This window comes from Motacilla alba, chromosome 10 (genome assembly GCF_015832195.1).
Source record: "Motacilla alba alba isolate MOTALB_02 chromosome 10, Motacilla_alba_V1.0_pri, whole genome shotgun sequence".
Classification (NCBI taxonomy): Eukaryota; Metazoa; Chordata; class Aves; order Passeriformes; family Motacillidae; genus Motacilla; species Motacilla alba.
Window position 1 is genome coordinate 4,457,127 of NC_052025.1, and position 14,677 is coordinate 4,471,803.

Sequence of the window (14,677 nt, forward strand, 5' to 3'; positions counted from 1 at the left end):
ACATAAGCATGTAAAATATGAAAAATTTATGTGTGTGTTACTGAAAGGTAGGTTTATAACTTAGCTGCAGAAGTTCTGAGAAGGGGAAAAATGAGAAACCGGAAGAAAAGTCACCTAATGCTTGCATTTGGGGCTGGGATGAGATCTGGGGTTCTTAGTGGTGGTGGATGTGTATAACAAGTGCTGACCTTACTTATCTGCCTCTCCGTGGTTTCAGAGATGAGCTAAGGGAAGCTGTAGCTTCATCTGGAGAGAGATGACTTCCTCTTTATTCTTCTCTGAGCTTTGCATTTAAAACCTGTTGGTGCATTACAGCAAGTGAATATTTAGACTCTAACCATGTAAAAGGTCAAAACATACACCTAACCTTACATGCTGTGAATGATCTCTCTGAATTTAGTAGAACTAAGGTTAATATGCAAAGGTCAAGACAGATGAGTCTTTGTAATTTTAATTAGTTAATGCCTTAGAAACAGAGGCCCTATTAGGGCTTGTCCAATGACTTTTGTCAGAGGTTGGAGCTGCCAGTTGTTACGGGAGTGCAAACAATTAATAAGGATAATTACTATGTTGATGATGTATATATCAATAAGATACTTCTGGACATAAATACACTATATATGGCAAAAAAACAAACAATATTTTAGATCTTGATAATTGATTGAAAGCAATTAAGGTACCATGTTCTACTGATTGTCCATTCATCACCTGAGCCAAGTCTGCCTGGCAGCAGCCTGTGCCATGCACACATGCACCCCTCACTGCAGAGACACTGCTGCAGCTCATGGATTTCAGTGCCAGTTACAATGGGCAAGGAGCAAACATCAGTCACCCAGCTGAAAGGGGTTGACTTGTTATGCCATGCTAACTCAGCCATGTGCTAAGTGTTTGGTCAAATACTTGATGCATATTTCTTTGTATCCCCTATTGCTATTGAGTATTTTTATCTTGTTCAAGCTTCACACAAAGCTGAGAGAACTTGCAATAAAATGATACAGGTAAACAAATAACTGTCAAACAGCTTTGCCGTGCCATTACCATGTATCAGCTGCTGTTCTGATTAAAAAACAGAATTGTATTTTCCATTGGATCATCTATGCAGAGGGAGAGATGCCTGCCTGTATTGCTCTGCAGTTGCTTACTAGCCAATGAGAACTGTTTGGGTGCCTTAAGACAGTCTGCCAAGGTCAGTTCATTAAAAAAATGTTCATTGCTCATGTTTAGGCCTAGACTGGAGATCCCATCAGCAAAGTACATATTAAAAAAAACCTACAGAATTTAGGAATTAAATAATTATGTCTGTTCTGTTTCTTTTCCCCCAGATTTGTAAGAGCAAGGCTAAGGAATCCCAGCAGTATTACCACAGCCTGTCTATCCGGCAGAGCCTGGCTATCAACTTCAACATCCAGCAGGACTGTGGCCATTTCCTGGCTGAAGTGCCACTTCGCCTCCTCCCGTGGGAGGATGACGACGCACCGGACGTGGAAGAAGAGCGGGAAGAAGAGGAGAAAGATGCTGAGCAGAAGAACAGAGACACTGCCTGCAGCCCAGAGGCCTCCCGCAGGGACAGCCCCAGCGGGCAGGGCACCATCAGCAAGCCCCGCAGCCGCGTGGTGGTGATCACCCGCGAGGTCCCGCAGCTGACGGTGGCCGACTTCGTGCGCGAGTCCGCGCCCCGCCACAGCAAGAGCCCCGACCTGTACGAGAGACAGGTGTGCCTGCTGCTCCTGCAGCTGTGCCTGGGCCTCGAGCACCTGAAGCCCTATCACATCACCCACTGTGACCTGCGCTTGGAGAACCTGCTGCTGGTTCACTCCAGACCGGGAGGCAGCCCCCTGAGCCCCGAGGCCACAGAACCCAATCCCAACACTGCCTGCCCAGCCAGATTAATTGTGAGCAACTTCTCGCAGGCCAAGCAGAAGAGTCATATGGTGGATCCTGAGGTGCTACGGGATCAGTCCCGCCTGGCTCCAGAAATCATCACCGCAACGCAATACAAGAAGTGTGATGAGTTCCAGACTGGCATCCTCATCTATGAAATGCTGCACTTACCCAACCCCTTTGATGAGAATCCAGAGCTGAAAGAGAAGGAGTACACTTGTGCTGATCTCCCCAAGATTCCTTGCCGTTCCCTCTACTCTCAAGGGCTTCAACAGCTTGCCAGCTGCCTGCTGAATCCCAACCCTTCGGAGAGGATCTTGATATCCGAAGCCAAAGGAATCCTTCAGTGTCTGCTTTGGGGTCCACGTGAGGACTTGTTCCACGCTCTCAGTACATCTTCCAACCCCTCACGGAGAGATGCTATACTTCAGAACTGGCTCGATATAAAAAGGACGCTGCTGATGATCAAGTTTGCAGAGAAGTCCTTGGAGAGGGACTGTGGAATTATTCTGGAAGACTGGCTTTGTTGCCAATATCTGGCTTTTGCCACTACAGACTCACTTCATCGCATTGTGAGACTCATGAAGCAGCACTAGCTGTAGAGCCTGTTGCTTTTCGTGAAGCATCCCCATCTCTGCCCCAGCCCTCGCTCCAGCCTGCACTAGGGCTCACGCTTTGTACAATTGTTACAAAACAGCCTAGATAACAAAGCCAGCAACTCTGAGCAAATAGGTTCTAATTGGAGAAATTGCCTCCTGTACCAAGTATGACAGAAACTTTACTTTTTTGCCAGGCCTGATAGGGATTGATCACATACACCAGTGCATTTGGATCAGACAGTATGTAACTTGATTCATATCTGGTTGAAAAGGAGAGCAAGCTTTGATACCACTATTTCTACCACTGCAGTAAACAAATTGCCCTCCTCCTCTGGGTAGTTTCTGTCATTTCCTACGTAGCATTGATTAGTGAATAGCAGTGACCATAAGCAAAGATGGATTAGTGGTGAATGTGAGATAAATTATCCACCATGCCACAAAACACTCATTTGCTTTCACTCCACATACCACACATTTCCTGTCAGCTTAGTCAGTCCCCCACAAGCAGGCTGTGCTTCTCTTTCCTTTGGTCTCAACCAAACAGGTCCTGATCTTTCTCTTACACTTTACACCACCTGTACCTTCCTCCCCAGATGTGGTCTTCCCACTGAGCACGGCAAGTGTCAGTGAGCAGTTAGCACCTGTGTTCAGTGCTCTTCCCTCCTCCTCTGCCTCATTGCCTACCTATATCCTTTCTAACCATGGATCCATGATTTCATCAATGCTGCCTTAATCACACCATTACCCTCAACTTGAGACCTGTGCATTAAAAAGCAGCATATGCACACTTTATCCTATTTCCTAGGCAACTTTCACCAGTCTGGACTGTTGATGTACTGTAGCCATAACCACATTTATACAAGAACAATACAACACATGGTGGACCATTGAAATTCCTCTTCCATCGCAAAAAGCACTAAAGCCTGACTTGAAATGGATGGGACATGCATAACCTTCTCTGACAATCACTGCTATGAATCAGGGACGAAAATAAAAGCCACCTCTTCTGTTTTGTTTTGGTCTGCTCTTGTCACTTATGCCATACTGCAAAGTGAGACTGAAATTGGCTCTGCAGGTTTGTTGTCAGGAGATAGAAGTGTTTAGAGCTTGTCTGTGTATAGCTAACAGGCAACGTGGAGATACTTTTACTGCAGACACGGTTCTCTGAAGGGTAAGAACAAGGGGGCAAAAACACTGTTGTTTAATTATTGAGGGAGCTGCTAAGTTTGGCAGCCACGACCAACAACAACATGATCCACATTTCCTGCAGCAGTGCTTGGCTGCCCATCTCTTGCCTGCTGTAACCAGTGTTTTCTAATGTTTCTATAGACAACACCCTAAAAATGGAATGTTGTCAGAAGAGCTCAAAGAGCATCACAGACAGAGTTTTGGACTAGAGCAGGAATTAGTGAGGATTGAAGAGTCAGAATTTTTAAAACCTCAACTTGAAGGAGCTTTTTCACTTTTTGAGGCCACTGATGACTTCCTTCTGTGCCCTAACAGCCGTTTCCCATGGAACCTCTGTACAGACAATATCTTTGCTCAGTGTTGTTAGGCTAGGAGTTGTTTCCCAAGTTGCTCTGAAGAACAGATCTGGATGCAGAGGGAAAAGCGATCCTGAATATTCTGACCCGGGTGATGGAAAGCAGACAGCCGTAGTTATGAGCCTGTGCTTCTCTCCTATGGATCTATGTGCAATTCTTGTATTATTTTTTAAAGCTGTACATTACAGTGTTCACTTTACACACCAGCCTTTACCCGATGCTAGATCTGCAGCCCCTTCCTTTACTTTCCTGGCACATAAATGCACAGATATCCATGTGTTCTTTTAATGGATTGATGTTCCATTTTAATTGTTAAAACTGTGAGGAATCAATTCACTTCAGCCTTGAAACAAATAGCCACTTTATACAACATATGCATTCTTGGACCACATGCATGGAAACTGAACAAACAGTCCTGCAGGCTTAAAGTCAGCGAGAGTAGCTCTGGATCCACGCCGTGCATCGAGGCTTGACGTGTCTGTTATTCTTCTCTGGCATCTCTCAGAGCTCAGCTCAATGGCGTGGGGAAGCCTACATTGATTGTGCCGTAGTATAGACTGTCTTTGTTACCTTTCTAAAGATTTTTTTTGAAACTTCTGATTGTTCTTTTGTTTGATTCACCTGTATCAGTGAAGGATCAGGCAAGGATGAGGATAATATATTTTAATGTGATGTGTATGTTTTTCTTTCTTTTTTGGCAAGAAGGTTAGGATGGTGGTATTGATGCAGAAAAACAGGACAGTGCATTAAAAGCCCAAGTGCAATGTATGTAGTTGAAGTATTTCCTCTACATCAGGAAAGAAAGTTTCTGCACTACTGCTGAGCAGCTTGTAGAAGAACCTTTACAAAGAATCTCCTGTTCAGTGCAGCCCTGCTTCATCTGGACACAGGAGGGCAATGCTCCCATAGATCACATACACCGAGCATGGCAAGTCACTTGTGTACTACCTACTAGCTATTAGTGACAGTGTGCTGAGCTGCCAGTGGGGCTTCTTGTTCTCTGTGGTCTGGTTTTGTGTTTGTTCCGTGGTGTGTGTGTGTGTGTGCACCTGACTTCCCAGCTGGCTCAGATAGGCATAGGAGTAACTCTTGGACCACTTGGCATTGCAGTGGGGCGACCCCTGGAAGCCTCTGGGTGTTCCCATGCTTAGGGACGCGTGTTCCCACTGTCACTTTGATGTCGGCACGCACATGCAAAGTTGGATTTTGAATGTTGTATGTATTAATGCAGCTGGTCCAACGCCTTTGTATCTCTAGCTATCTAACTTCAGTTTGTATCTTTTGTGATGCACCAATACTCATTTTAGCTCTGCAGTATAATCAAGCATGGATAGATGTTCACTACCAACCTCTTTCTTGTGCAGCACTGGGTAAACTTTAGCAATTTGTAATGTTGTGTGGTTTTTTTCTTTAAAAAAGAAAGAATGGCCAATGTAATCAAACCTGATCTGGCCTGAGTTCTTCCTTGAGGAGCTCGAGGCTGACTTTGCAGATCTGCCCATAACTGATGATTGCAACTGTGTTTGTGGTGGTTCTCCATCCTGGCACCAGACTGTGCCACGTAAATACACAAGAATGTATGCATTAAACTGATTGTAAACAAATCCTAAGAATGCTACAGCATAATTGCTAAGCAAAAGGAAAAAAACCCGCTCTGTTTGTAACAGGATCCTGTGTATGGCAGGAACAAAACCCCTGGCTGTGCATGTTAGAACGTACTTGAATATGTGCACAGATCTTGAATTTTTTTTAGCAATGTCGCACTTTCAGTTGAGCTCAAGAAATAGGAAGAGCTGCAAATCTAAGATAACAGTATTGACTGTAAATATATATTTTTCTATTAATAAAAGCTGTCATTCAAATATTTTTAACATGAACTCTAAAGATTTTTCCAGTGGAAACTAATTTCTGGAAGAATCAAATGCTTGTTTGAAGAATTATGATGAGTGGTTTCTGATCCTTTTAGAGCCATTAAAACCCTCTCTAATATTACAGAGAGAGCACAGTGATTGGATTCACAATGTTTAGTGCCTTGTCAAAAACCTGAAATGTAGCTGGTCAGTTGGTGGAAAACTTATTCTTTTCATAACAGCCCTTGAAATAATACTGCCCATGTGAAGACGCAGAAAACTTTACAAAATTAAATGCTGTACTTCGTATGGTACTGGGTTGATCTATTCCATAAGATTTGTGTGAACGGCTTCCTTTCAGTTGTTTGTAGTACAGCGTAAACCTGAAGTAACAAAACTGTGGGCTTTCAGATTTGGGATCTGGAACAGGGAGATTACCAGTGCATACCAAGTCAGTTGTTCCAGCCTGACCAGGCATCAGGAGAAGCCTCTTGCTCCGACAATCTGCTGCAGACACTCCGTGCTGGGAGGGGGATTGCTGTCTGGGAGCAGCAGGGAGGGAGGAACGTGCTGCTCCTGCTGGAGGTGGTGGAGGTGCTGCACACCACCCCTGGCTGCGGTGGGAAATGCAAACCTCTGTTCAAACAGGAGTGCTACAAGAACTGCTCCTGAGGTGATGTGGAAAGTGGGTTAGTTTTGTATTTCTTAAACGGGAATTACTTCTTACTAATTATCAAACCTCAGATCTGATCCAGTCAATATGCATAACCAGGTGAATTTAAAGAGACTCTACTGGTAAAAGCTTGCCTATAAATTTTTAGGAATGAGGGAATCCAGAATTTTCTTCTGGAGCCCCTGGAATGTCCAGCTACAGAAGCCTGGTCTCACTTCAGTATTCAGACTGATGAAATCAGTAACTCCAGCCAGGATACCACGTTGCTGCCCCACAGAGAAGAGTGCAGGTAGCATTTACAAAAATGTTCCACCTTAAATCTTTTTTTGCTCCACACATCCTACCCACAAAGTATGAATGGATCATCTTGACGTGTTAATACAAGAGAATTCCTACATGTTATAGAAAAAAATATATTATTTAAATAAAATATGTGTGTCAGGGTTCAGCTACCTGCAGAATTTATTCAGTAGCTTCATACTGTAGGTCCTTAATTTTACCATGTGTTTGCTGCTGAAATAAAATGTATCTGGTTCTGAATTCTTGTGCTGAGATTCCCATCTAAATTAATTTCTTTTTTTTTTGTAATAACAAATCCTTATGTAAATATAAAATAAATGATCCTGTTTTTATTTAAATCAATTTTAAGTTTTCTGAGGGATACAATAGAAACTGAGTCAGACCTTTTAATGCACTTTCTTTTCCCCCTTTCTCTAAATTGACTGTTTCCAGTACAAACAGTACTTTACTGCATGACTAGACTGTCAGTTTTACTCTGATTTTGCAGAGGTGGTGTTGGTTCTGCTAAAACTCCTGTAAGACCTGGAGCACAATCAGAGGCCTTGAGCCAGCACAGAGAAAGATGTGATTGTGATTTAGTTATGCAGTAAGATAACATCAAAGAAGTACAGAACAGAATTTTAAATACCTCTATAAAAATACACCTGTGGAAATATTCTGTAAACAATCATGTGGATTACAAAGACTTCAAGCAAAGAACACACAAAAAATACTTTTCAAAACACTGGGGAGAAATTTCATAAGGGCACCCTCAACTCCAAAAGAAGGAGCAAGTCTTTTTCCCTGCTGTGTTGCAGAGAATTTCTGGTAGACATTTGTATGGATTTTTTTACTCACCTGGATGCAGTTTTAGAAGGATGGTGATCTTGAGTAGGTGTAGAATGTAATTTCAATAATTTCCTGGAAGTCTCCTTGCATTGGTGCTCCACTCAGCATTTACCTGGAAACCACAGAATGCTTTCAGATCAAGCAGAGTTGCCAGTGAGAAATGAAATGCTCAACTTACCTGTACATAAGCATTTTACCACTCTACAGAATTTGAGAATTTGGTTTTTACTTCCGACTATAAAGATTTTTTTTTCCGTAAATTTAAGGGGAATACTTCAGGGATTTAGAAGAGGTTGGAGCTTTTATTTTATATGGAAGAAATATTTGTTCATAAATATATATATATACATACATATATATATATATGAGTGCATGTGGGCATGTTTTAATATATATGTATGTATATGAATTTTTTATCCCAAAAGTATTCTTTGCCCCTTTTTGCTTGAAAAATATATATATATTATATATTGTATATATAATATATATTTTAAGAGTGTGTAAATTTTAATATAGTAATTTCATAAATAACACCTCTTCAAAAACTACTCAAAACTTCTGTTTCCTTGTCCTTTGAATTGTTGGTATTAGAAGGTTTTGCAGTTGAAATCCTTGGGTTTTTTTCTTTTAAAACATAATTATGCTGAGCATTTAAGAATATGTTCTTGTTTTTAATAAAAGGGGGAAATTTATTTTTAAATTGGGGATTCAAAAATCAGTGAACTTTTATAAATGGGATTTCTTTAAATGCCTTGAACAAGGGAATTTCTTTTAATTTCTTTTTTTCAGTTCCATTCTTGTGGGTAATTTGTATTTGGAATTCCTGGTTGCATTGCTTTATCTGGTGCTTCATATTGATATTTACACATTTTTATATAAATAAGTATATAAACTTCAAGCCTTCCTTTGTGATCAGGGGCAGTTACACTCTGGTTTGCTGTGGTACTTTGCTGTGTACTCCGTGGCATTCATGTTACTGTGTAAATAAACTAGTTTTATTACACTCCAAATCAAACTTGCAGTTGCCTGATTTTCCCCCTTCCTAGATAATTAGACAAAAATGTGTATTTCTGAGGGAAACGCATGTGGCCAGTGCAGCAGAAGATTTTATTCCACGAGCAGCTGGGTTTGCAGCAGCAGTGCAGGTGTGGCAGGTGCCCACTTGGGCAAGGCCACACATCCCAGCTGCAGGAGCCGCCAGTCCTCGGGACACTGCCCCACCTCCCACCTCTGGCATTTGCCCCGGAAGCCTCACCGTGGCTGGCACTATTTCAGCTCCATCTGGCAAGTGGCAGCAACAGCCCAAAAATAAACTGGCCACCAGTGGCTGCTGTTGATTGAACCAGTGTCTTGTAAGGCCTGCTTGGAGAGAAGTGACTTGGCACGTTAATGGCAACGGCCACACTGGGGACAACCCTTGGCATGTGAGGAGCTGAGCCAAAGTTAGAAATTTCCCTAGAGTGAACAGAGTTTAAATGACCTGCTGTGAAAGAATAAAATTACTCTTAAGTCAAATTTTTACATGCAGGGACAAAGCAGGAGGATGCCTCCAAGGCAGTCGTCTGCAGTGGAATTCATTGTGTCTGATCTGTTACCTTGAAGCATCCGACCTGATGGAGGGTCTGTAGGAAACAGATGGGATGACTGTGCATCTTCTGCAGTGTGCAGACACACTTCAGTGGCACTGAGATCAAACAGCTCAATTTTGTACCCACATTTGACAGGCAGCAATGGTAGCTGCAGATGCTAATTTATTAGCGTAGGACAGATGACACCATATACGTCAGAGCAGCGCCGTGCCTCTGCATGACAATCACACTGCTCACAAATACTCACAAAAGAAAAATAAAAACAACCCAAAAAACCAGCCTGCAGGCTCTATTCTCCCCACAGTCACAGTGGCTTTGCACAGGTATGTCATCGTTTCAGTGATCAGGATTAGTTGAAGTGTAAATACTACCTGCCCTTCACATTTATTCCTCAGACACTGTATGAAAGCCTTTCAAAAACAGTTTAAGCTATTGTCCTCATCCTTTTGAAAGTACAAAGCTAGCTGACTCCAAAGGTGTCACACATAGATACACAGCATATTTCACAGCCTGACAGATACTTTGGCTTTGCCAGAGTAATCCCTGTTCACTTCAACAAAGTGCCATGGACTTCAGCTAAACAGAGTTCGATTATGCCGTTTATGTCAGTGGCAATCGTCACTCTGCAGGGAAAAGATATGCAAAAATAGACTGAACCCTTGTCAAGACATGATAATTATACTAGTTTAACTAAAATCTGTTTGAAATTAATTTAGTTCTGTTAGTGCAAACTCTCTTGTGGGTGTCCTTAAGCAGTCGCAGTCTGGCGTTCTCATTTCAGCTTGTGCCAGACATGAACACAAGTGGAACAGATGCCTGGTTTCAGTTGATGCAAAAATGTCTGTATCAGATTTTTCACCAACTCAGAAACTCACCCAATAGTAGAGCTATGTTCTGCATGATAAACCTTTCTTTTGTAGAAAGCCTCCCTGCATCACTTGAGCTCTGCAGGCTGCTGCTTTTGCCCCAGTTAATGAGTTTCTGTGGTGCCCCACAGGAATCACACCATCCTCCTTGCCCAGAGGTGCTTTTAACCAGGCTCGGTGGAAGCAGTTCCCAAGGTGAACTGCTCTGCAGAGAGAGGCTGTAGTTTCAATTCTGAGCTGACTCGTAGCTCTGGGGGGAGATATACGCATTAAAACACAGTGTTGGGCCTTCAAATCTGCTGTACTTAGTGCTGCTGCTGCTGTCTCAGGAGGCAGAACTAGAGCCTGGTGGTTAGCCCATCCCCAAGGAAGATGGGGGCAGGCTCCTTGCCATCAGTTCAGTGCTGCCAGATGAGCAAAAAGTCATTGTCTGGCAAAGAGACACCAGGGGAGTCACTGGAAGAGCAGCTCAGAGGCTCTGAAGCAGATTTGCTTGTGTAAAATCAGAGAACTCAGAGTAAGAGCTACCAAAGGTGCATTTTCTGTTACATCTCCTGTTCTCACCCTTTGTTTTGCTGTCATTAGAGTGCTACTTTTGTTACATTGCAGCTGGCAGACTCAGGACATGCACAGAACGAAGCACTGGAAGTAACAGACAATAAGGTAAAATCACAAAACTCTATTTCTTATCTTCCAAAAAGAGAAGGATCAGGAATAGGGAGGTTTCTTGCTCAGGTATTTACCTGTCTGCTCTTGTCATTACCAGCCCTACAAAGAGATCCACAGAAAGCTCCTTCTCCAGCTGTTGCCTGGTGTTTTCCAGGTGTTGGGAGGAGCCCATACTCCCCTGCACAGCCCAGTGAGACAGGACAGCCTCGGGGACAGAACTTGTGTGCAGTGGGGCTGGGGGACGCTTACAGATCTCACGTCAGATGCCAGGTTTTGCCTGATTTCAGTGGAGTGTTAATGGTCCAGATAAACTACAGTGAATAGCAGATTACCCTTAAAAAACATTAAATCCCTGCAGTGTATCTACAAGAAGCAAGCTATTAACTTTGCACCTCTCCAAAGTTCAGAAGGACATAAATGTTCTTGTAAAGAAAATGAAGAATTAAATCAAGGTAATAAAATTCTCCTGGTTCCTACATGGGCACTAAATTTGAATCAAGTTACTGTTGGAAATGGGCCAGAAGTCTGCCCATGTACAACCACCACTGCAACCATCAAAAGAAAAGGAACTTCCCATAACCTGTGAGCCAGTCATGCAGCTTCTCTTGGCCAGGGAAGAAAGTTTCCTTTGAAACTTTCCATTTTCATTACTGGGGAAAAAAAGTTTTATATGCTCTGCTACATTAGTCCTTCATCTTATGTATTTGTGTTTGTACAGGAGTAATTGCTAAAGCTGCAATCACAGGACACCAGGGTGTGCTTCAGCTTCAAACAAGAAAATACAACAGAAGTCAGAAGAGTTTGTCAGATACTACACAACAAATGTTTAATGGCATTGGTTACAAATGTTTAAATACCATCCAGACCCAGAGCTCCACCATCCCTGGCCCTTTTGCAGCCGTGAACTGCTGAAATCATGTCCCTGTGGCATGAAGCATTTCTCCCTGTACCTTGGAGCCTCAACATGTCCTTTCCTAGGAACTGCAGCACACAGTCCTGATCTCTTCCTTGCTGTGAGTGAGCCCTTCTTTATTGTAGGTTTCAGAGGTGTTTTGGCTCACATTGAGGGGCTTGAGTAAGGGTGTCAGCATTCTCTACAAATGGCAGAATGTATTTTCATCCACAGCCCATCAGCACCCTATTTGCTTGTGCTGGGCAGACATGTCCATGCCTAGAGTCTTGAAAAATCTGGATATTCACATAAAAATATTTTGTTTCTTTTTTACTAGGAATTTGTCTGTGTTCAACCAACTCAGCAATCCCTTTGGTCTTTTTGTCTGGTTTTTTTCAAATAATTCAAATCCATCTGGAGTCTTTTACAATTTTCTGCAATTTATGCTAATCTTGAACAGATTTCACTTTGTGATTAATTACTTCTTCCTGCAAATCAGCAACTGGAAACACTAAGACTAGTTCTTAGGCACAATTGTTTGTCTTCTCTAAAGAATTTGTACTTGTTACATTGGTTTTGTTCTGTCACAATCAAAAGGTTTTTCTTTTTCTTCACTCACCAGAAGTATAATAAAAATACAGTGTGAGTTTTGTGTTTTGTGTTGATCCTAAATCACTTTACAAGAAGAGATTAATTGCTATGCTGCAGATCCAGGAACTGATGGACAGCATGGCAAAGGAGTGTATCAAAAAGACACAGCAAGCCATTGGGGGCAACTGTATGCAGGAATCCAGGGCCTCCTCAACTAAACCATCTCCTACAGTATTTCTGTTTGCATTCTATTCACCACTGACTCACAACTATCCATCATGACTTGACAGCCTCCTTCAATTAAATCTATTGCAGAATGATTTTTATAGACTTATCAATTTGTTTTGTTGATTTTAATAACGGTTGCTCGAACACAAAAGTAATGAGATTACAGTCCCAAAAGGAAGGGGGTTCAAAGCCATAGCACTGGAGTACCAGGTGAAGCTGCTCTACCATTTCAGCTCCAGTACACATCTAGACTGAAACTAGTGTCCTCTGTCACTTCAGCATCCTCTTCTGTCTCCCAGGGAGGTGTCAATACCTCTGGTTTGCAGGAGACAACTCTGCTTTGGACCAGCTTTCCCACTTGGACCAGCTTAATTCCCAGGTACTGCTGAGCAGCCTCTCTTACAAAGAGGACATTGGGAATGAGCCTCATTAACATGAGTAGGAGTCCAGTGGTCAATTGCCTTGGTACCCCTCAGAAATGGGAGTACCAGGCACTGCATTTCTTAACTCCCAAATCTGCTCTGGTACTGTGCTGATGACTTCAAGCAGTCTCTACTGGAAGCTTCAAAGGCCCTTGTGTGATAAGCACACCCAGTTCTTATCATCCCCAGAGGTCCCTTTTGGGATGGCATGACACCTTTCGTCACCACATCAGTGTAAAATACACTGAACAGAGCCCCAGTGAACTTGGGAATTTGGGCAGAGAGTTACAGCACATTGGAAAATGTCAGTTCACCATGCAAATCTCCCTTTTGCTATTGGGTAACTTGCAAACAGCAAACTGTCAAGGCTCTTTCTTCTGCCATAGCCAAAAGGTGTCTGTGTAACAGCTTGGGATCCCTCGTGCTGGGCTGGGTACCCTTCCATACTGCTGCACTGGGAAAATGCCATCTGCTGAGCAGCACACCGTGGGCCCCATTCAGGCATCAGGAGCAGGGAGAGGGGGAGGCAGGTGGGAAATAGCAGTCCAAGGCTCCTTTAGAACTAGAACTAGGCTTGCTGGAAAGGCTGTCATTACAGCAGTATTGCCAATTTGACAGGAAAAGATAGTGGACAACAAACTACCTGCTTCAGATGCAGACCTAAGATGGGGTTTGTAAGAAAATGAGAGCTGCAGCACTGTCCCCTCAAAAGAAGTCTCTGTCAGCCTCTGTCAAGCACTGCCAGACCTGGCAGTCCTGCTGCAGGCAGCTCTCAGTCTCCAGAGAATTGGGGACCTTGTGACAATCAGAGAACTGGCCAGGGAGCCTGACTGGTGGCTTCCCCACCAGCTGCTATGAAGCAACTGCAGAGCTGCTCCACACTGCTCTGTGTACCACCTGGATGGAGCTGCACATCACAAGTTTTCCTGCCAGACAGCATCAGCTTTCCCAATATCTTTCCCATAAAAAGGCTGCTGGGCAGGCAAATGGTGTCTCTCCCTACACTGAGAAAGAGAGGGTTGCAAATGGTATAGCCAGAGTTCAGCGGAGCTGTGCCTGCCTAATAACTCTAAGCATCTAACCTCCAAATCCCATTAGTAAGTTTAAATAAGTCTAAGGGGAAAAGGTGTCAGATTTACCATAGACCTGACTCTGGAGTAGTCTCCCTGCTGGGCTGAGCCTGTCGCCCATGGCTGACACCACTAGCTGTGCATCTTAGAGGCTTGTACCAATAACAATCCCCAGCAAAAATAACTTTTCCATAATACTTTCTTTAATGTTGCATGCCTTTGTAAGGCTTTCTTCTCTTATCCCTCTTCCTCTTTTGATTTTTTTCTCCTTTGATTGTTTTCCAAATTTTCCCTGTTAGTTATTAAGTAAATGCCAAGTCACTGTGTATTTAGTAATCAGATTATCTGCTAATACCTGCCTAAAGCAGTCACCATTGATTAAAAGAAAGAGTGGTCATTATGTTATTTTTAATACAAATTATTTAGGTCCTGAGGCTGAGATTGAATTAAAGGAGAGATCAAATTAATGAGGGATTGAATTAAATTAGAAACATCTGATTGCAATATTTCCTGTATCTCCAAACTGCCAGAAGAAGACAGTGGTATGTATGGCTGTGAATTTATGTTATTTCATGAAGAAGCATGAACAGCTTGCTTTAACTGTATCTGAGAAGCGTGACTTACCATGGATATAGCTGGGTAAGTGCTCAAAATCCGCAGCAATTTTGAAAGAGG

The 14,677-nt window shown here is 42.8% G+C and overlaps 1 protein-coding gene across 6 annotated transcripts in view; it reads left to right on the plus strand.

Annotated features, from left to right (window-relative positions):
- The window catches only part of PEAK1 (pseudopodium enriched atypical kinase 1), a 109,767-nt gene extending 101,082 nt beyond the window's left edge, over positions 1-8,685 (plus strand). For all 6 annotated transcript variants that reach the window (XM_038147125.1, XM_038147123.1, XM_038147127.1 and 3 more), the window contains one exon: positions 1,323-8,685. In XM_038147125.1, coding sequence (XP_038003053.1) covers positions 1,323-2,477 — 1,155 coding nt within the window. In that variant the 3' untranslated portion in view covers positions 2,478-8,685. The remainder of the gene's footprint in view (positions 1-1,322) is intronic.
- Positions 8,686-14,677: the final 5,992 nt, after the last annotated feature.